The sequence below is a fragment of the Helicoverpa armigera genome, chromosome 15 (genome assembly GCF_030705265.1).
Source record: "Helicoverpa armigera isolate CAAS_96S chromosome 15, ASM3070526v1, whole genome shotgun sequence".
NCBI lineage: Eukaryota > Metazoa > Arthropoda > Insecta > Lepidoptera > Noctuidae > Helicoverpa > Helicoverpa armigera.
Genome location: NC_087134.1, coordinates 10,879,923 through 10,902,356, shown reverse-complemented (window position 1 = coordinate 10,902,356; position 22,434 = coordinate 10,879,923). Strand labels below are relative to the sequence as shown.

Here is a 22,434-nt window from a genome sequence, read left to right as displayed (position 1 = left end):
TATACAGAAAACTAACGTATAGACCAAAATCACCAAAATAGCAGACCAATCGCACACCAATCAAATGTCAATCGAATACGATAGGTCTTTTATTAGTAGCAGAATGCCCGATATGGTTACAACTGCTATTGCGATCATATTGCGATTCGATTTCTATTCGATTTTAACATTATTAACTTAGGAGAATCGGGCCCCTGCTCTACAATCATATCACCTAGCCTAGCCTAACCGGGTCGATATAGCCTTTCACTAGGGTAACCAAGATTTTGCATAGGTGCCCGTATTTTTTTTTGCAAAAGTTTATTAGGGTTTAGTTTATTACTGTTTCAAACAGTACCTACAGAATTGAATAGAGTTGTTGTGTCAGAAAGCTAGCAGTTTGATTAAACTAGCGGTTTAATCAACTGCTACCTAGGCAGATAGCTGCGATATTGGTACATATATGTGTGAAAAAAAAAAACAAATGTCAACATATTAATAATTTATTAATCTACTGATTTGGTTTTTCAAATACATAATAATAAACTGATAACATTGAACACTCCGAGCGGCTGATTGAACGTGTGGAACGCGCAGCGACGACTAGACGACGAGCGAGCTGTGTGCGGCGCCTGAGCTAGTCCGCAGTTACGTCAGGTGATACCGCCACTCGGCTTTAAAACAGCAGTAAGGAGCATAAACTACCCAATTGTTAACAATATCTACAAAATAATATAAAAATAAGTACACAGAAGTCAGCGCATAATATTATATTACAAAAGTAGGGTACTTAGAATAAGTAATATTGATTTTATTAAGTCATTTTGATTTAATGATAGCGTAAACGCTTTGCAGCGCTTGTTTGTTGTACTTTTCTCACGAATTAAGGTAATATAGTTATTTAGCGGTTCGTTCTGCGTCGACCGGGAGCGCGGGCGCCGCAGCCGGCCGAGCGTCGTCAGCGGCGGAGAGAGAGATATATATATGTGTGTGTATTGCGAACGGAACAGAACAACGATCACAAAGTCAAGTGCGGCTGGCGGGGCTCGCTGCGCTTACGACTTCTTCCTGCAACAAGAAGCAGAGGCGTGAGGCGGCGCCGGGCGAGCGAGAGCAGGCGGGCGGCACTCACTGCTCGTGGTTGTCGGTGTCCGAGTCGTCCAGCTCGGGCTTGGTGCGCCGCTTCTCGTACACCAGGATGATGGCGCACAGCACGAACACCTCGGCGCAGATGCCCAGGAAGGGCCACAGCGCCGCGTACATGTCCTTGACGCGCACCGTGGTGGGCGCCGCCACGCCGCCCGCCGGCGCGCACGTGTACACGCCGGCGTCGGCCCGCGCCGCCGCCTCCAGCACCAGCTCCGCGCCCGCCACGCCCTGCTCCGAGCTGCCCAGCTGCGCGCGCTCGCCCAGCGCCGCCGCCGCGTCCGTCAGGTTGCCGTCCGTCGCGTTCGCCACCATCCACTTCACGTCGGGGTACGGCTTGCCCACCACCTGCACAGGAGACTGCCTGGTGAGCGAGGCGGGGGCGGGGGAGGGGGGAGTGAGGTCGGACGGCTCGCGGCACTCACCTTGCAGACGAGCTTGAGCTTCTGGCCCTCGACGACGTTGGTGTTGGCGGGCAGCTTGGCGTGCGGGCGGCCGCGCAGCTCCCAGGCCTGCGCGGGCGCGGCGCCGCCGACGGCGCACGAGTAGTTGCCGAAGTCGTCCTCGGTGGTGCGCACCGTCATGCGGAACACGGCCTTGTTGTCCTCCAGCTTGTAGCGCCCGCTCAGGTCCGCCAGCTCCTCCACCGCTGTGCCGTTCTTCCTCCTGTCACACACGCAACCACTTCTTTAAATAAATCTGAATTGTATGATGTACCTTTATACTCATAACTAAACAGCATTAAGCATTTGTATCTAGAGTGGGATGAATAGGTGTAGATCGGCTGGCTGTGTGTAGTACAAAGAAGGTAAATGATCGGTGAGCGGCAGTGTGGTACTGACCAGACGTAGTCGCCGGCGTCGGGCGCGCGCGGCAGCGTGCAGTTGAAGACGAACATGCGGCCCACGTCGTAGTAGGTGAGCAGCGGCGCCGCGTCCGACGCCACGCCCGCCGCCGCCGTCGCCGCCGGCTCGCCTGCAACACGACCCGCTCTCACTGCCTGCGCTACTGCCTGCGCGTACTGCTAGCTAGTACCACTAGTTACCGAAGCAGAACAAGCTGTCGCCTATCCGACGGAACCTCACTCCTACGCACTCACAACTATCAGTATTTAAGTATTCCCTAAAGAGAGTAAAACAAGGTAGGTATGTGCGCTCAGTGGGCACCACGCGGTTCTCATCTGTTATCACGATGTCATACGGGTAATTACTCACAGGCAGCACTCAAAATGCTGAACCGCAAAATGAAAGGTCTCAAGTGCGACATCGGATATTTAGAGTTGCGGAATGTTATAATAGCTACTTCACAAAGTTTGATATTTTTTATATGAAGCACTTTAAGGGAGCTATGCAGAAGTTTGCAGCATTCGTTTGCGTCTTCAGAATTGAGGTCCAAAGAAAATAAGCAAGCCTAGTAATTGAATTCCAGAATTGGTTGTCATATTGAATGTTCAGTTGCAGGTTAAAAAACTTAGTGACGGACCTAAACGGGATCAGGTCCTAAGGGTGCTTTCAAACGAGCGACAGGGACGTTACCGCAAGCCCGTTAGTGTCGCGACTGATCACAAACCCGCTCGCTCATCCGTAAGCACCATAAGCTTACTGCAATTAGGTATGTCAAGAAAAGAAACATGCATGTACTTCCTTTGACAGGATATCCAAGGAACGATAACAAGAAACCATATAGCGCAAATGCATAATCCGAAAAAAATATTTATTTACCACCAAAAACAATTAATAATGCTTTATGATTTCATTGTGAGAGAAAAAATACTATGTGATATTAGGAAGCAAATAGAAATTATAGCTCTGCATGTTCCACTAGCAGATACTCTTTATATTCCATTCGTAATACCATTTTCGCAAAATAAGAGCCCCTAACGATTACCTTACAAGTGAACATTTGGAAGAAAAAAGAATTGTCTTAAAAACTAGAACAGCGTGGTGTGATCTCTGATCTTTTGCAACGACTCGCTATTTTCCTTAAAACCAATTTTAAATAGAATAGCTTATTGTGTGTCGTCTCTGTTGTCATTGATTTCTGGTGTTATTGAGGCGTGATTTCTTACCATTAAATCTAATAAACTTATCAGCAAACAGATAACGTTACTACAACCTTATCTAACTAATTAAATAAAGTACGTGTAGATACTACTGGCGACATATCAACGGCATACTGCAATGCTACTAAACCTACATAGATACTGAGGCTTAACTACAGGCATCAAATCAGCAATACGTCATCAAGTAATGAAAGACAAGTAACAATGTGGAACAAGCACCGAGAAAGCCGCGGCTGCCTGCCACGCGTGTGCCCCACACCGCGCTCCTACCAAATCATTGCCCAAACACAACTGCAGCGTTTGCTTATTACAGCTCTAATGCTCGGAAAAACATTTAAAATTCATCGAGCAATGGGAGAAACTGTAGTGGAAGAGCTAGACACGGTTGGCTACCGTCGCAGTAGTGAGATCCCGAGACCGTATTATTTGAAACAATAGGAACATTTAAATCATATGCTCTTCAAACCATGTTTTTGTTCATCTTCTTGGTTAAAATTCCATTTGAAGTTGTTGTAGGTTTTGTATTTATTTTGCTAGGTGTAATGCCCATTCATAAAAATATACCTACTGCTAGGTCTGTGTCTACTAAGTTTGAGGATGGCAATATTTGATAAGTAATTGGCTAGTAAAAGTAAATATTAGTATCAGGCACACGTATGGCACGCACACGCAGCTCAGACACGGCGCATCGCTCTCGCAGCCGTGGAGCCGAGGAGCCGTGTACTCGCGCCGCCGCGCGTGGCGAGTGCACGGCTGCTCGACTGGGCTGGGATGGCGCGTAGCACTCCTGTAAGCCGCCCGGCGCTACACCCACTCACCTCCTGCCCTCAGCTCGCGGTGCTACACTACTGCCCTCACTGACGCAATGCAGTCGCCACTCTACTATACTTTTGATTTAGTTGGGCCGAAAGCCTATTGTTATTCATTTACTTTGTGTACCAATCCCTGACCATTTACCATAGAAAAACAGTGTGTCAAAAGTAAATCTTGGTGCCTAATATTTGATGACGAAATGAGGGTGATAATTACATTTATTAATCCTCAATATCCACAGAGTCAACCTCATCATCCGCTTTCAACATATTATATGTAGGTAAGTATACAATATGCTTCGGTAGTAACGCATTCCACGTTCACAAAATAGTTTTGTAGTGGTCATTTGGTATTCGGTCACATTCCCGTTGCCTCTTCGACTACCCTTGTTACGCAGCTTCTCTAAGCGCCATCACCTAATTCGCGGATGGTTTTATACATTATGTTGAAACTTTGACAAACTTAAAATCGCACGAATTTTTACTAAGCAAAGAAAACCAATCAGAAGGCATCGAAAAAAATGAACGTAATCTATAAATGCCTCCAACGATTCCATTATGTCCATAAGGGGATCGACGTCGACAATTGATCGATTGGTCTAATAACACCCTAAGAGTTTAATATGTACTTAGATTCATGTATTACTTGTTCGCATTAAGTCATCGATATTTTGTACATAATAAGATGGCTGAGCTAGAGCGTATGGGCAGACATCGACATGACATGACAGCAGTTGTCCCCGTTTTATAGATATTGTATGTATCACTGGATTCAGACTATAATTTATGTAAATTACAGCCAACTGGTTGAAACAGCCGTTCATGAGGCGATGTTGAGTCAAAAAACTTGATTGAACTGCTATTTAACTATTCGGCTGAGACACCCAACCTCAAAAATTGCATTAACAGTGGCTTCTTACAGGAATGTTACAAGGCCTTATAATATAATATCGTTAGAGTGGCTGGCATGGGATGCGGCGGCGGCGGCTACGTGCGCTAGGTACCGGAGGCGGCGGGCGGGGCGGGCTGGGCGGGCAGCACGCGCACGCGCACGGAGTGCGGGCGGCGCGCACGTGTAGAGGCCGGCGTGCTGGCGCGGCGGCGCGCCGTCACGCGCCCGGCGGCCGCCAGCTCGCCGGCGGGCCGCAGGTCGGCGGGCGGCCGCGCGCCGTCCAGCCGCCAGTCCACCAGCTCGTCCACGCGCAGCGAGCACTCCACCGTGAGCGGCGCGCCCTCGGCCACCGCCAGCTCCGCGCCTGCGCACGCGAGCGTCACACTCCCGCCACACTTCCGACACGCGCTACCCGGCGACCCTACCTTACCACCTGCATACGCTTTTACCCTAGCTCGATTGACCTTAACGAATCTCTTAGTCCCATACCAACTATAATTAATCAGGTTTATGAAGCATTTAACTGGGTCAAGTTAACCATTACATCCTATTTTGTATTATTTTTTTAATTTTGCAGGGAAAACTAAAGGTTTGCTTTGCTAGAGACGCTAGCATAGTCACCTAATATTAATTTATAATATGATCAAATTATTGCCTCGTCTTGTTGTAGTGAGATACTCCTACCTGAATTATTTTATACAAAGTTACAAACATGGTTCCCAATTTTTTTTATTGTTATTTATTGATTGGTATGACCATTAAACACAGTAGAAATTTGTAAACAATTCAACAAAGAGACAATTCCTAGACAAGTGGTGCAGGCAGAATTATATGGATACTGCAAAGTTGCCAAACTCTTCTGCCTGCCTAAATCAGCAAATACTTTTTTACCATTGAAATGTATAATTCCATGTGATGAAGTTCATAAAAAAGTATGAAAGAATAAGCCCAATAGCTGAAATGGGCGTCCTCAGGGGAACAACTTGCTGATGACTACATGATGGTTCCTCATTAGTGCAACTGCTTGTATTAGTGTGTATTGTGCCGTTGTCCTCCAAGTGATAGGACGCACGCCAGGAAGTCATTATTTAGTTAGACTTATAGCATTATTTTACACAAGAACAGAATATAAAGTTAATTACTTTATGATTTAAGAAACCACAAGATTACATAGTGTTTGTTCAGTCGAACTGATAATGTTCTAACTGACAAACAACATGAACAACCAGGGACAACTGTTATCTTTATTCATTATTTTTTTATCATTTTTTTATTCAAATGAATTACTCTAATATTTTAACCTGCTTTCTACATCTTTATCACAATACCTACAGATATAAAATACTAAGGGAGGGCGGCCAACCTAACTAATTATCCTTTTAATATTATAATTTGAATGCATGTTCCTCTTTCATGCAAAAACGACTGGATGGATTTTGATGGAGCTTGACAGTAACACAGCGCACACATGAGAATAATAACTTCTTCTTCCCAGCAAAAACACATAGGAAGTGGTGAGGGGTGGATGTTTTGGGGGCTGTCATTTGTAAATTTGATGTTCATAAAGTGTGCTGATTTTCAACCTATTTTGAAAAAATAACATTTTGATTTGATTAACAAACACTATATTTCATCCAGGACCAGTTCCCTCAGGAAGCCATGCCAAGAATTACTTCCTTCAGGTGAAACCGCTGGCAACAGCTAGTATTATTATAGTAAGTAATACTATAGTAAGTTAACTTAATATATTGAAATTTATATGCACTAATATAATGAAAATATTTTATATGCACTTGTACCTAGGCCCCAAAAATTACTCCATAACAAATAAGTTGCATGTGATCAACATCGGACGCGATCCTTTACTGACACAGCATGGCGATTCAATTACGAATCATTGGAGCTACAATGAATTCATAATCCGACTTGCAGTATTTAACGTTTATAACATGACTGTCCTTGATCTAAATAAACACGAAAATTTCAAAAACGCCGTGCGCATCGATACAATGCTCACTAGATGGGAGATTCCTACAATTAAACATAATTAGGTCGAAAGCAGAAATTACGCATCCAGTGACATCATGCGAGCTGCCGTCGCCCATCAGCTGTGGCTGCGGTATTGACGTCCTGCGCTGTGTCGCGAATGGTGCGCGACGACACCCCGACCTACCCTCGCCATCGATGTCTTTACAGCTAAACACAACCCCCGCAGCTTAACAATTCGCCGTTCAACCTTTGTATAACAATTTAAACAATAAAAGATTTGGACTTACTTTGTGCGTTTGAGGAAGCTCCGAGCGCTATAAATAGCAGAGCCAAAGGCAATACCAATTGCTGCTGCATGGTGGCTATACTAAATCACACCATAAAGACACAAAAATTACAATATGATGGAATATTGTTAAGGCACAATCTTTTAACTAGATTCTGATTTGTATTCTTGACGCGAGAGCTTTGGTTGCACGCTGACTGAACAATGGCGGAATGGCCTTTTGCCGTTTTCTACTACCAACCAACAAAATAAATATGAAATAGAGGAAATATCAGTGAAAAAAAAAGATTTTTTTTTTTTTTTAATTTTTAATGGCATGGCGTTCTAGCCTTTGTGCCAAATCTTCATTTTGATATAAATATATATATATATTTTCCTTTGTTTATTTATTATCATATCTTCTGTTTTTCTCATATTTTTCCAATTGTATTTTTAATATATTTATATAGCGGCATAAAGCAGTCTTTTCTTTGCAGCAATACGTTAAGGCGGCGGGATTCAATATTTGTTGACATTTCATCATTTATGTCACAAAGCTCGCTTGCAAGTATTAGCCTTTGGAAGTTATATTCTTCACAAGTAAATATAATATGTTCTGGTGTTCCTGGAAACTTTCGACAAGCAGTGCATGTCGCATCTTCAATTATGTTGAATCTACTCAAATGAGCGGGTGCGGTGTTATGCCCAAACCTGAGTCTGTTCAGTGTTGTAATGAAGTCTCTACTCGCAATCTTTAGCTGATAATACCAGGGTTTTCTAGGTAAGTCCGTTTGTATGCTTCCATACCATTTTCCTTTCTGTTCTTGGTCTTTTTTCCAAAATCTTCTCCATACTTCATTTATATCCTTATTGATGTCAGTATAACAATCAGTAAAAGGAGTCTTAACCACAATACTTATATCTATTGAATTAGTTCCATTATATGCAGCTTTATCAGCAATTTCATTTCCACTAATGCCTCTATGAAGGAATCCACATAAAAACACTTCTTTTCCTATACTACTTAGACTATTAATAAGAGTTTTAATTTTAAAAGGTAATTTGATTTAAAGTTAATATTTAAACCTTTTAAACTATTAATTAAGCTTAGAGAATCAGTAAGGATTAAGAAATATTTACATTTTCTAAAGACTTAATGTGCTTTAACGCTTCTAAAACTGCATATGCCTCAGCAGTAAATATACTAGAACTATTATCTAACACAAAACTTTGTACAAAATTAATCTGAGGGTCATAAACAGCACTATGAACATGAGACTCTCCTTTGCTCCCATCAGTATATATTTTATAATATTCTCTATTGTGATCTAAAAAATTAAGAAGGTCTTGATTGGTGCAAACTGAAGCATCAATAGATCTCGGTAGTTGGAATAAAATATGAAATTGTGTTGAATAGCATGGCCATAAAGAATCAGAAAATACTTTACTAAAGTTGTTTTTTATTCTCAGGAGTATTTGGGAAAGTTCTGGATATTGATGGCAAAGAAGATCCTCACCGGTTATCTCAGGAGCACTAGATTGAACAGGGTAAGGCAAAATTTTCTTCATTACTAGTTGATTGTCAGAGGATAATAATTTTAAACAAAAGCGTTGAGCTAAAAGTAATCTGCGAAGTGATAATGGCATTATTGCTGTTTCTACTTCCATAGCTCTAATAGGTGTAGAACACATAGCACCTGATATGATCCTAAGACCCTTATTTTGTATTACATCTAATCTATCTACAAACTTACTGTTAATATTAATATAAGCAAGGCAACTATAGTCAAAGTGACTTCGCACAATAGATTTGTACAAAATTGTAAGGGTTTTAGGGTCTGCACCCCATGAAACACCGGCTAAACATCGCAGGTGTTGAGACCCTTTAGGGAATTTTGGGCAATGTATCTTAAATGATACTCAAAGAAAGTTTCTTATCTACAATTATGCCTAAAAACTTATATCTATCTGTTTGAGGAATAATTTCATTGTTAAATGTTATATTAGTTCTAGGTGAATCCTGGCCAAAAACTATAACTCTACTTTTAGAAGTATTAATTTTGAGGTCCAAATTATTATAATATATATGTAATTTCGATAGAGCATCATTTAAGGTACATGCGGCTTGTTCTAAATGTCTATTTTTACAGTAAAAAATAAGATCATCTGCAAATTGCAGTATATTTACATCAGGATTATTTACATATTTACAAATTTCACTACAGTAAAGATTAAAAAGTAAAGGGGATAATACTGCCCCTTGCATTGTGCCTTTTGACGCAGTTCTAGGTCCATGAATAATATTATTATGTCTAACATATAAAGTTCTATTATTTAAAAAATTAAAGATCCATTTACATATAAGACCAGGTATACCAAGTTTTGATAGAATTTTAACTAAAATTCCTGGTTGTACACTATCAAAGGCTCCTTGAACATCTAAAAACACACATATTACACTTGACTTACTATTTTTCGCATGTTTCAGATCGGAGACAAGTGAAACAAAGCTGTCTGCACAACTTCGCCCTCGTCTGAAGCCATATTGAACATTTGGCAGTATGCCATTGTGTTCAACAAACCAGTCAAGCCGAGTTTTTATCATGTTCTCAAATATTTTACCTAGACAAGAAGATAATGAAATAGGTCGATAGGAATTAGCATTATCAGGAGGCTTATCTGTCTTTAAAATAGGTATTACATTGAGTTTTCCAAGACTCAGGAATAATCTGTTCAATCCATAAGTTATTAAGAATGTCTAAGAAAAGCTTTTGGACTGACTGATGAAGTTTTTTAATTAAAATATAAGGAAAACCATCTAATCCAGGAGTTGTATCTTTACGTGAATTTAAAGATGCAGAAAATTCCTGAAATGAAAACTTTTCTAAGAGAAATTTCGTATTTTCATTATCGTTATGAATATTGAAATATTTTTCTAAGTTAGAGACCTCTAAGCCCTTATCTGACAATTTATCTAAAAGGAATTAATGAATGTATCAGAATATGACTTATTATTAATCTTTCTACTGTGTTTAAACATTTTAATTTGATTCCAAATTTTGCTAATGGGAGTTGTCCTATTGAAACTATTACATAAATTATTCCATCCATTTTTCCTTTCCTCAGCAATTGTCTTTTTCTTTACTGCATCTAACCTCTTGTAATTAATGAAATTTTCAATAGCAGGATTCTTCCTATAATATTTTAGTGCCTCATAGGAATTAATAACACTTTGTTTACACTTATCATTCCACCATGGTACAGGAAGTTTACTTTTATAATTAGATGTTCGAACAAACTTAGGAATGCATGTATCTTTTAACAAGTTAAGTTTATCACAGAAAAGATTATATACTTGTAAAGGGTCTTTATCAACCATATTTACATTACTAAAAAGTCTTTGAAAGCTCACAATACTGCTTCCAATCTGTCTTATTATATAGATATTTTTCTGTGGGAGGATTTACTTTGTATTTATCTACACTCAGTAATATAGAAGTAATTGTTGGAAAATGGTAACTACCCATATTATTATCATAAACCGACCATTCACAAAGTGGAGCAATACAAGGACTGACAAAAGTAACATCTATAGCAGATGGATTACGATTTGGATATTGAATAGTTGTATAATTACCATCATTAAGTATACATAAATTAGAGTCATCAATAATGTCATAAAGTTGCTGTCCACGACCTTTTGTAGATACACAGCCAAAGGCAATATGATGTGCATTAAAATCACCACTAATAAAACAGGAGAAGGTAATGAATTAATTATATTTCGTAATCTGTTAATTCTAATGTGCCCACTTGTAGGAGGGAATAAACACACAAAATGGAAAGTGTACCATGTTCTGTAGTTAACAATATAGCTATGCTTTGTAAATCTTCATAAAATTGAGTATCTAACTGTGTATACTTTAAAAGGACGGATTAGTATTGCTACACCCCATGGTTATTAATTGCATTACGGAAATGTAAATTGTATCCAGGAATATTAAATAATCTATTGTTTTTAAACCATGTTTCATTTAGAAGACAGATATCAATATTCTCATTTGCTAAAAAATCTATTAATAAGGGCTTTTTATTATATGCGCTTTGTATATTGAACTGTGCTATTCTTAACTGTGACTGTGATAAGGTGCTATTTATATCCATAAGCTTAGGAAAGGTATTTATGTAACATATCGTTAACCGTTTTACTATTAATTGGAGTCCCATCACCCTTATTGCTAATTTCAAGTATAGTGCGAATAATTGCTGAGTTTAAATCTTTATTATTTATTAATTGCTCTTTTAAATTAATTTGAGGAGCTTGTGTAGTGGGAACTACAGGTAATTTATTAATCTTAGAAGTAGAGCTACTATCTACCTTATGTGCAGATGAAGCTGCAGGTTTATTTACATTTTGTACAATTTTATTTTCAGGTGTGGTTTTAATTATATTATTATCTACAACATATTTTGTATTTTTATTTACATTTTCAGTTAAAGATGGAAAATTCTGCTCATATTTCTTTGTATCAAGAACACTTGAATAAGTAATTTTATTGCGTTTTCTAACATTTTTGAATTTTAATGGGACAAGATCTGGATACAGCCAAATGGGCTCCCCTGCAGTTGGCACAGCAGAGCTCATTAGGCTTGTCACATTCGGTGTATAAGTGCTCTCCAGCACAACAACTACAGCGTTGCTTACCATTACATACTCTTGCCGAGTGATTAAATTTAAAACAGCGGTAACATTGCTGCAGAGGCGGAACATAATCAAATACCCTATACGAGAATAGATCGTACTGTACACTGTCAGGAGATTATTAGACAGAAAGGTCAAACTAACAGTTTGTAGAGGAACTCGCTGCTGCCCAACCTTCTTTGTAAAGCGTCGTATCGCAATAATTTCGAAGTGAGAGGAAAGCTTGGAGTATAATTCCTTGGGGAGATATTGGTAGGTACAAAACGGATTACTCCTGTTTTCTCTATTTGGGCTGCCGGTATAAATGCTTTTAAATTATATTTTTTCAAAAAAACAGAGTTGGCTATGAAGTTGTTAGCCGTGTTCGCCAGTTTAAATACGACAACCACCTTATTCGCGTTGACTCTCTGCAGAGTCACCACACCCTTTATTTCCGATGTGAATATGTGGTTCAGGTAAATTGGGCTCTTGTTTCCAATTCGCTCCTTTTTATCCTGAGACTCAACATAAACTTTAAATTCAGTATTGGTTGAATGTTCTGGGTATTGCCTTATATAATTAGGCTTCAAAAAAGGAGAAAAATTACTACTTTCCTGTTGCCGCTGTTGCTGCTGCTCTGGCTCTGGATCTATTTGCCGCTTAGCCGCCTTCCTGGAATGGGGTCCATCTGGACCCCCATCCACGTCACCATCCATCTAAGGACTGCTATTCTACTATTTTACAATAGTTTTCCACAATGTTTAAGCACAAATAACAAATTAATTTAATTAAAATTTTGGAGGATATTTTTAAAAGAACCGCGCTCTTCGAGTTTCCCGCCTTTTTTTTTTTGAAAAAAAAAGAAATAATTAACGATGTTGCCAGAAATTTACTTTTAGATTCTACTCTAAGGATTTTTTAAATATTTTTAACCTACTTACAAAATGAGAGATTTTCTTTATCCCTAGCTGATGCTTAGATGGCGCTGACCTTGGTAGGTTACTGGAAGAAACGGGGCGTCTTGTCAACGTTATATCATTTTGAGGGCGTATAGCGAAACATACTAGTTATCAACAATTAAAAAAAAATGCGGCACGCAAATATGAACGACATTATACGTCGAGCTCTTGTTGCCGTCGGGGTGCCAGCTGTACTGGAACCAAACGGCTTGGCGCGCGACGACGGTAAGAGACCAGACGGCATGTCTTTATTCCCTTGGAAGATGGGTAGGCCTTTAGTATGGGACGCAACCTGCGTCGATACTCTTGTGCCATCGCATCTTCCAAGTTCTGCGTGCTGTGCTGCTGCTGCCGCTGCGGCCGCAGAGAACCTCAAGCTGCGGAAATATAGTGTCTAGGCGGCTGGTTGACGCTTCTCGTGACCAAAAGGCTGCCTATTACCTCGGACAAAGGATCAGCATGGCCATCCAACGAGGTAATGCTGCCAGCCTCTTGGGTACGCTCCCAGTTGACAGCGATGGGGATGAATTTTTTGACGCCTTTTAGATATAGTGTATATATATATATATTTTTATCGTTTTACTAGGATAGTTTTTTTTTTTTTTGTGTTGTAAATATCTATGTAAATAAAGAAAATTATTGAATAATAAAAATATTGTTCTTCAGTATTAAAAAATAGAAGGAAAAATTATTGTCAGATTATTATCCGATTGTCCCAGAAGATTTTAAAAGAACACTTCCCACACTCAAAAAGAAAACCTCCCACCTGTGATGGACTCTCATTTGAATCGTTGTAGGTGCTGCCATTCAATTGGAAGGTTTCCTTTTTGAGAATTAAAAACAGATTATTCCCAAAAAAGGTTATAGATGGCGTTGTACATACTATACCTTTGCCAAGTTAAAAAATAAACGAAACATTGGACCGAGTGACCGAGCTCTTTGAGCCGAGACCCAAGAATTCAGATTTCGGACAAATAAAGGGATGTTCTTTTTTTTTAATTCTTTTCGTCACTCATGCAGGACACCGCGTAAGAGGTGCGCATTTTTTTAGGTATCCGATGGCATAAAAATCAAATTTTCGTTTTTTTTTTAGACTCAGCGCTAGTATAAATCGACCCTAGAAGGTTAGGGCCGATGATGGGGTTGATAAGGTGGGGTACAAATAAAAAGAAAACACTGGATTGTATATAAAATGTACATTAAGTATACATAACTGAAAAACGATAATTATTGAAACCAACGTAATAACAACCCAATGACGAGTTTAAATATACATAGATTATATACTAAACTGCATACGATACTATGCTTTGAGGTTTACAACAGGTACATTACGTCTGCCTAACCAGGCAAACAAGATCATCTAGGCTGCCCCTATGCCATGTCATACTTCCCAGAAGTGCAGTGGCCTTGCACGTGTGTTGACGTGATGGGAGAAAACTCTCCTCCCATACTTTTTATTTGCAGTCATCTCAAAATCAATATTTGATTGTAGCTCTACACTACACAATCCGTCCATCGCACGTAGGAAGGAAAGCTCCGCCCACAATGCCATCACTTATCTATTAACAACAAAAATGTGTTACAGCTAGGCGATCACAGCTCGTTTGTCTGTCTATGCGACTACTGCTAAATACATTATAGCTAACAAGTGCCAGAACATTAAGGCACAGTTTGTTCAGTATCCACAATTCGAGCTACCGAAAATGTTACTACTAGTATATACCTAAATATTTATAACCTTGCCTGTGATAGATACAAGAGTTCCCAAGTGATTTAAATTAAAGCAATTTTTACAAAACCACGCCTAATATCAAGTTTAATTAGTTTAACCCGTACAAACTGAAATAAGTATCGACAAGAGCCTGTCTGAATGTGGTGAAAACTAAAACAGCATCTCATCATCGATATTTATTTCTACTTCTTAACCCCTCGTTGACCACAGACATCCGCGAGAAACTATTGATTTCCTAATGTTTTATTGATCTTATAATTAAGAACGCTTAATGTTAAAATTATAATTATTATAAGGCCAATAATGATGAGGCCGATAGTGATGAATGTATTTTGTGTTGTTTTTATCAAGTATGTAATTCAATGTGTGTATATGCGCATAGGTTGCCTATTCACCCTGACGCAAGTGTGTCCAGGCGGCGGGTCGCGGCCCACGGCACTGACGTCGTGCAGCGCAGTGCGAGCGCGGCGCTAAGCGTGACGCGCGGTGACTGCAAGCAATTTACTCCGTATATGTCTGTATTTCGTGATTGATATATTTTTGTTTGCGTCATCTGGGGATCGATCGAATGGTCTTACAGACTTACTTAAATAATATCTACTTATGTCTAATTAGAAAAATTATAACAAAAATGTGAACAAACAGAAAAGAATAGCTAAGTCAAACAATCGACAACAGACACGCGCAGAAAGCGAACAAGAGAGGGCGCTAGACGCGGTACAGGTGCAGGTCCACGCCCCAGCCCGTCGCCGCCACCCAGTCCGGCAGCCGCGCCAGCAGCGCCGCGTGCGCCGGCGCCAGCTTGTGCGCGCCGAACTGCGCGTGCGCCGCCAGCGCCACGTCCGCCCAGTGCGGCGCCGCCAGCCCCGGCGCGTGCGTCAGCAGCAGCCGCAGCCGCCACGCGCCGCCCGCCGCGCGCCCGCCCGCGTGCAGCGCCACGAAGTACGTGCGCCGCCCGCCCACCCGCGCCCTCCGCCGGCGCCGCCAGCGCTGCTCCACGCCAGCCGCGCGCCGCCGCCGGCGCCAGCGCCACCACCGCGTGCCGCGCCCGCCAGCCGCAGCGACAGCTCCAGCGCCGTGGCGTTGACGCGCCGCAGCGCCACGCTGGCGCGCAGCCGCACGCGCGGCGCGGTGGGCGCGGGCGCCACGAGCCAGCGCGGCACGAGCGTGCGCACGGGCAGGTAGTAGGGCGCGCCGCAGTACAGCAGGCGCGCGCACGCCGACGCCTCCAGCGCCGCCGCGCCCGCCACTGCACACGCACCGCCTTACTTGCTAACGATACTTGCCGCTCATTTGAGACCACCTTATCCAAACTAATATTATAAATGCAAAAGTAATATCTGTCTTTTCTTCATGCATAAACTACTGACCCGATTTGTGTGAAATTTAGTACAAACATAGTTTGAAACTTGAGAAAGGAAATAGGATAGTTTTTATTACAAAAAAAAAAAAACAAACTACTCCGAACATACAGCGCCATCAAACCAAAAATATGCTGGAAGTCACTATTACACGCGAACGAAGTCGCGGGCAAAAGGTAGTAAAAAATGAATGTCTGAACACAAACATTTCATTTCGAGTCGGCCCATTCAGTTTTTTTGTGCAGTCGAGTAGAATAATATTTGCAGATTGCAATGGTCACCGCAAACACCGCGACTGCGTGAAATGACTGCACGTGGTGCTGCCGCTTCGATACAAAGCGGTGTCATGTAAATACAAACCAGTAGTGCAGCTGCGGCACGTGCGGTCGACAACAGGCAGTTACAACGGGCTTTTATCAATATGAATGAAATATATAAATAGTAGCTGTAAACATAAGGTAGCTGCTACTAGGAGGTAATTTCGTCGGTCATATCGGCCACAATAGACCAAGAGCCGGACCTATATTGTTATTTTATAAAGGCTGAAACTTTCCGAACTGACCGTGTCGCAGCACGGTGCGCGGCGTGTTGGCGTCCAGCTCCGGCACCCAGTAGGCGTGCTCCACCGCGTCCCGCGCGGCCAGCGGCGCGCGCGTGCGCCGCGCGTGGAACACCATCAGCCGCTGCGGCCGCTCCGCGCCGTACGGCCGGCCCAGCGGCGACAGCGCCAGCAGCGCCGCCAGCGCCGTCAGCAGCCGCGCCGCGCGCCAGCCGCGCCACGCCGCGCGCCGCCAGCGCCAGCGGCAGCAGCCAGCCGTCGCCGCCAGCGCCAGCAGCGCCACCAGCAGCGCATGGCGGCGTCGGCGGCAGCGCGTCCGCCGCCGCGCCCCATCACCGGCACGAACATGCGCAGCGAGCCCAGCGCCAGGTACAGTCTGCGCCGCCGGCAGCAGCCGCCGCCGCCCACAGCGCGCGCGCGCCTGCAGGCGCAGCGCGCTGGCCGCCAGGTCCGCGGCGGCCGCGGCGCCCGCCCACAGCGCGGGGCAGGAAGGCGGAGGCAGGCCGGCGGCGGCGCGCCAGCGCCAGGCGTGGCGCGGCGTGCGTCGTGCCACGCGCGCGGCCCACCACCGCGCAGCAGCGCCGGCGAGCCCACAGCGCGCGGCGCCGCCCACGTGCCCGCCACCGCTGCGCACATACATGTCCCGCACCTCATATACACTGTTCTGTATAAGCAACTATACATGAATATTGCTAAAACTGTTTTTTTTTAAAGAGGTTAAAGAATGGCATATTAAAAGTAATTTCGAATACTTGCTAAAATGTTTGATAAGACTGGTATAATATAGGTAATATTTTTTTTAACTTCAAGGTATCCAAGAAAATTCCTGAAATATCCCAATATACTATGCAATATACATAAGTATATATTAAAATTTGACGATTACAGACACATATAATAACGAAGTGTTGCATACAGTATATGAGCGCCTGGGACATGAGACCAACTCCCTGAACACTGGCCTACTGTGTACGAAGTGGTGAAGAGTGGGCATTTTGGGGGCTGTCTTTTGTAAATTTCTGACGTTCGAAAAGTGCTGTTTTGTAGCCAATTGGAAATAAATGATTTTTGATTTGAAAAAAAAACATAGTTTAGATAAGGCTCGGGAGATGATGATTGTTTAGACAGTACAAAGAATATATTTGTTTCCTACTAATTCTGTTTCCTATTTCTAGCGAGCAAAACACAGAAAGATATATAATACTAGCTTCCGCCAGCGGCTTCGCCCGCGTGGTGTGTTAATAAAAAGTAGCCTATGTGTTAATCCAGGGTATCACCTATCTATATACCAAATTTCAATCAAATCGGTTCTGCCGTTTTTGCGTGATTGAATAACAAACATACATCCATACATTCAGACAAACTTTCACATTTATAATATAAGTAGGAAGTAGGATAGGATTGGGAACAGCCAATAGCGATCAGAGCAGAATAACGTGAATGATATAATGTCCATGACGTGAGCTAGCAGTGCACCGACCGGGCAGCGCGTACAGCGGCGCCAGCAGCTCGACGCGCGAGTAGAAGCTGAGCGGCGCGCCGGCCGCGTGCAGCGCCAGCGCCACCAGCAGCGCCGCGCCCGCGCCCGCCAGCGACGCCGCGCCGCCCAGCAGCAGCGCGCGCAGCACCGCCCGCGCCCACCCGCCGCGCGACGCCACCAGCGCGCCGCGCGCCGCTCGCGCTCGCGCGCAGCTTCAGCAGCACCAGCGCCAGCACCGCCAGCGCCGTCAGCAGCGCGGCCGGCGCGCGCAGCACCACGCGCCCCAGCACGTCGAGTACACCGGCAGCCGCGCCCGCCCGGCGCCGCGTCCAGCGCGCCGCCCGCCAGCAGCCCGCGCGCCAGCGCTCATCGTTGTCGCCCGTGCGCTGCAGCGCCGCCGCCGGCACGCGTGTCCAGCGCGTGCCGTACACGTACCCGTTGCTCCACGCCAGGTCCACGCCTGCAAGCCCACCGCCGCCGTCACACGCACTGTTCCCGCCGCGCCCACGCCACGCCCGCACCGCGCGCGCTACCTACCCGACAGGTTGCCGAAGTCGCGGAAGATGCGAAAGTCAGTGTCCGCGGGGATGAGGCCGCTCTCGAACAGCTCCTGCGCCACCGACGACGCGAAGGGGTGCGGCGCCTCGCTCGCGTACATCTGCAAGGGCGGAGCGTGAGCAAGGAGCGAGGCGAGCGAGGACGGGGTGGCGCGGCCGTACCTCGATGATCCAGGGGTCGTGCGGGCCCGCCTGGAACAGCACCTCGCGGCCGCCCGCGCCGCACGCCTCGATGTTGATGAAGGCGCGCACGTCCCGCGCCCACCTGCAACACGCGCGTGTGAGCGGCGCTGGGAGGCACGAGGCACGAGGCAGGCGGCTCGGGCGCACTCACCGGTGCTGCGTGATGAAGGCGTGCGAGGCCTGCAGGATGTTCTCCTCGGCGCCGTTGAACAGGAAGATGGCGTCGTGGCGCAGCGCGCGGCGCGCGCGCGCGCGCATGGTCTCCAGCAGCACGGCGCAGCCGGCGCCGTCGTCGCTCGCGCCTGCGCACCACCAGCCACACCACTACATACTATCGCGCGCTAAAGGGAACATGCCACTGTCGCGACCCACTAAACTTTACATATATGGATGTAGTATGGAAAGCCCAAAAGGCTGGCAGCACTATCTTTTGTGATCACTATACTAATATATGTATACTGCATACTATTACCTTGTAATGAAGAGGATTTTTTTTTACTTTAACAAATTTGAAAAATAGTTATAGTGAGAGTATCCCGTAGTCGTGGCGAGGGCAGGCGGTGTACCTGGGCTGTCGGGCACGGTGTCGAAGTGGCAGTTGAGCAGCAGCGCGGAGCGGTCCCGCGGCCGGCCGCCCGCGCCGCGCACGCGCGCCACCACGCTCTGCACGCCGCGGTACACGTTGCTCATGCCTGCACAGAGCTCGCGGTCAGTCGGCGGCGCCGCACCGCCGGCACGCGCCGCGCTCGCTCACCGTCCATGAAGGAGAGCGCGAAGGCGCCGCTGCCGGCGTGCACGTCCAGCTCGATGCGGTTGTGCGGCGACGCGTGCTGCGCGATGTGCTTGATGGTGGACACCAGCATGCTCACCGCCAGCACCTCGTTCTCGTAGCTGCCCGCCACCTGTGTTCATTTGCCGTCTTCCAGTGGTCATGCACTTCATTCAAATCATTGACGACGAAGGGAGTGATGAAAGGATGCACAGTTATATACCTACTCAGCTTATATCCGAGGATAATACTTAACGTTTTCGTATTAGTGGCGCCGGTGGCACCAGGGCGGTGTCAACAAGTTCAAAATGTGAAAAATAGTGACAAAGCTTCAAAAATATGAGCATAATCTCATTGTATAGGAATGATGACGTATAGTAAGGCGCGGGCATAGGTTTCAATTTGAGGTTTGGTCACAAGCTTTGGCTACAGTCTCTCCGAGTAACGAGGTTGTGACGGGATGCGGTCGCTCACCCGGGGCCCGATGGAGGTGAGGTTGACGAGCAGCTGGTGCGCGACGAGCCCCCGGAAGCGCTCGCGCGGCGCGTCGGCGCCCAGCGGCGCGGGCAGCGCGTGGTCGATGTGCGCCACGGCCGCCAGCGCCGCCAGCAGCGCCGCCAGCGCCGCCAGCAGCCAGGCGCCCGACAGCGGCGCGCGCAGCGACGCGTTCTCCTTCACCAGCTCCCGCGAGCTGTGCGCCACCACCACCTGCGCCCGCATCTCATACATCAATATATCCAGCCCCACCCATCACCAGTAACACTACAACCACATTTTTGTTGGCTCCACACTAATTCCATACACTTTATTTTAGTCTACATTATATTCTATGTCTTTTTGTGATATTACAATATGATATTACTCTTAAAAGGGCTATTTTACCTGCTTTTGGCTTTATGGATACTTTTGTACCACTTTAAAAGCTTGATATTAAAATAACGGAAAATAATTGTTTTTGCTCTCCTGCAAAACTGGGTTTCACCACTTATGTTAATCCTACTTTTAAAATGTGAAAGTTTGTGAGAATGTTTGGATACTTGCACTTTTGGTTTACGACTCACGCTTTTATTTTCCTAATTTAATATATTGAATATCTTAAAGAGGTGGCTACTAATCTTGTAGAAATAGTTTGCTACTGAATATAATCACAACAGCAACTTCCTCTGTTTCCGCAAACGAATGTTAAATAATATCTATTCAGGGTTACTTGTAAGTAGACCGCATCCTTTCATGAACTCTCATCATGAGGTGATAGTATAGGTCAATATGGACAAATTTGATCATGGGACACTGGGCAAAAGTTAACCCATTTCAAGATAATTGAATTTCAAGATCTTTTCTTAACAAGTTGTCTAGGTACACGTATAATTTTTTATTATAAGTTAAAAGTCTCGTATTTGCCCCCAATACCATGCTACATAAATGATTAGGTTTTACAAAAAACAAGACAATTGGAAAAAAAAAACAATATTTTTCTAATTATTACAAAAACTAGATAACTATGTTGTAAAGGATGTTTTACTAGAAGCAATCAGTAACACCTACCTGATAATGATATCATCTCCATGGGTCATTAAGGTTAATGTTTTTGTGACATCCTGAGCTACTTAAGATATTGTACAAGTTATTATTATTCTTAACTTGAAAGCACAAAATATGTGAATCTCTGAATAGTATTAATCTACATGAATTACATACAGTATCACAATTTAATTGTAAATAATATCCATTATTTTACAGAGTATAAATTGCTTGGCACTTACCATTTTAAAATAAATTATTTCTTATTGCTATCACAAGTTTTGAATGGGAGTCTTCTGTCAGCTTTTTTCTTCTACTTAAAATTTTATTTTATTGTAATATATACTGTCATTTTTCATAAACATTTCAATATCAACCTCCATAAATGATTACATACGAAAAGATAAAAAACGAAAAAGTTCAAAAACTCGATTCATTCGTTTTCTAATACTTCAGTGTCTTGTTGCGAAACTCAAAACTAATCATGAAAGTCAGAATCAATCCATATCTCATAAAGTTTCTATACGGAAAAGGGTGCTCATTTCAAAACTACGGCTCAAAAGGAGCGCTTGCAGCGCATTTCGCTAATTCTTGTTTTCGCGTGTCTTCGTAACTTTAGAACAAGCTGTCAAGTGTCAAATGTCACGCACGAGTCAGTGTCTCTGTCAAGCTGTCAAGTCCATTGACATATCTAAGCTCGATGGTCAAGTCAATGGTCAAGTCGCATTCGCATCAGGCGTGTCATCAAGCTGTACCTGGAACCATATTATTGAAACATGTCGACACCCCTCGTTACAGCACGCCACGTGCATGGTGTGTGTGTATATGTTACAACCAAAGTAATCATCGTCCTTCCGTCTCATAGAAGTCACGGGCCCGTCTCGGCAGCGCGCGTTGGGTTTAAGTCACTAACAGTCTGACACTCCTTCACGCTGCTAACCCACAGCGGGAGAAATCATTTGATGATTTATCATAAAAAAGTCGACAATAACTTAAACCGGTTTTAAGAATTAGTCAGTAGTAAGTTGGTTAGACCATATTTATTACTTTGGCTAACTTTGACCAGCTATTATGAATAATATCCAGATAAAGTAATTAATTTATCATATTGTCAGGTCAATTTGGGTATTGTACATATTGACCAGTGATTATGAATAATATATATTTAATCACTATAGCTGTAACATATACCTACCAATACCAACGCGCATGTTGTAGGTATTTCTAAAAACTGACCTGACAGTGACAGTTAACAGTAATGAAGGATTATCTTTTTATTTTGATTCTTTTCCTAGCTGATGCCTATATAGCGCTGATCTTGGTACGTGACTGCAAGAAACGGAGCGTCATACATATCTCAACAATGAATTTTCTTTTTGAGAATTAAATAACAACTTCACCCATCATCATCATCCTCCGAGCCTTTTTCCCAACTATGTTCAGGGGCCCGATTCTCCTAAGTTAATAATGTCAAAATCGATTAG

The 22,434-nt window shown here is 43.9% G+C and overlaps 2 protein-coding genes and 1 long non-coding RNA gene across 3 annotated transcripts; 1 reads left to right on the top strand and 2 right to left on the bottom strand.

Moving 5' to 3' along the window:
• Positions 1-466: 466 nt before the first annotated feature.
• On the bottom strand, positions 467-7,398 carry LOC110377906 (basigin). Its single transcript, XM_021336952.3, has 5 exons — positions 7,168-7,398; positions 1,968-2,100; positions 1,551-1,791; positions 1,112-1,473; positions 467-1,047 (listed from the first exon to the last, which is right to left on the bottom strand). Exons 1-5 carry the CDS (start codon positions 7,235-7,237, stop codon positions 1,035-1,037), a joined length of 819 nt encoding a protein of 272 aa, XP_021192627.1. The 5' UTR covers positions 7,238-7,398; the 3' UTR covers positions 467-1,034.
• Positions 7,399-7,620: 222 nt separating this feature from the next.
• LOC135117911 (uncharacterized) lies at positions 7,621-10,919 on the top strand. Its single transcript, XR_010277237.1, has 3 exons — positions 7,621-7,926; positions 8,616-8,693; positions 9,634-10,919. It is a non-coding gene; the product is annotated as an uncharacterized LOC135117911 (long non-coding RNA).
• A 3,047-nt stretch (positions 10,920-13,966) lies between these two features.
• LOC110377930 (endoplasmic reticulum metallopeptidase 1) lies at positions 13,967-21,619 on the bottom strand. The gene is given in 12 exon segments (XM_064038279.1): positions 13,967-15,769; positions 16,444-16,861; positions 16,963-17,066; positions 17,921-18,114; positions 18,116-18,380; positions 18,458-18,578; positions 18,640-18,742; positions 18,812-18,962; positions 19,227-19,352; positions 19,415-19,562; positions 19,904-20,137; positions 21,193-21,619. Coding segments are annotated over 12 exon segments (2,238 nt in total). The 5' UTR covers positions 21,196-21,619; the 3' UTR covers positions 13,967-15,398.
• Positions 21,620-22,434: the final 815 nt, after the last annotated feature.

Bases quoted from the DNA above. Each gene is read 5' to 3' on its own strand.
- LOC110377906 (XM_021336952.3), bottom strand. From the start codon at position 7,237: ATGCAGCAGCAATTGGTATTGCCTTTGGCTCTGCTATTTATAGCGCTC. The intron at 2,101-7,167 runs GTAAGTCCAAAT...GTCGTGTTGCAG, and splicing joins AGCTTCCTCAAACGCACAAA to GCGAGCCGGCGGCGACGGCG. The intron at 1,792-1,967 runs GTCAGTACCACA...CGTGTGTGACAG, and splicing joins GACGCCGGCGACTACGTCTG to GAGGAAGAACGGCACAGCGG.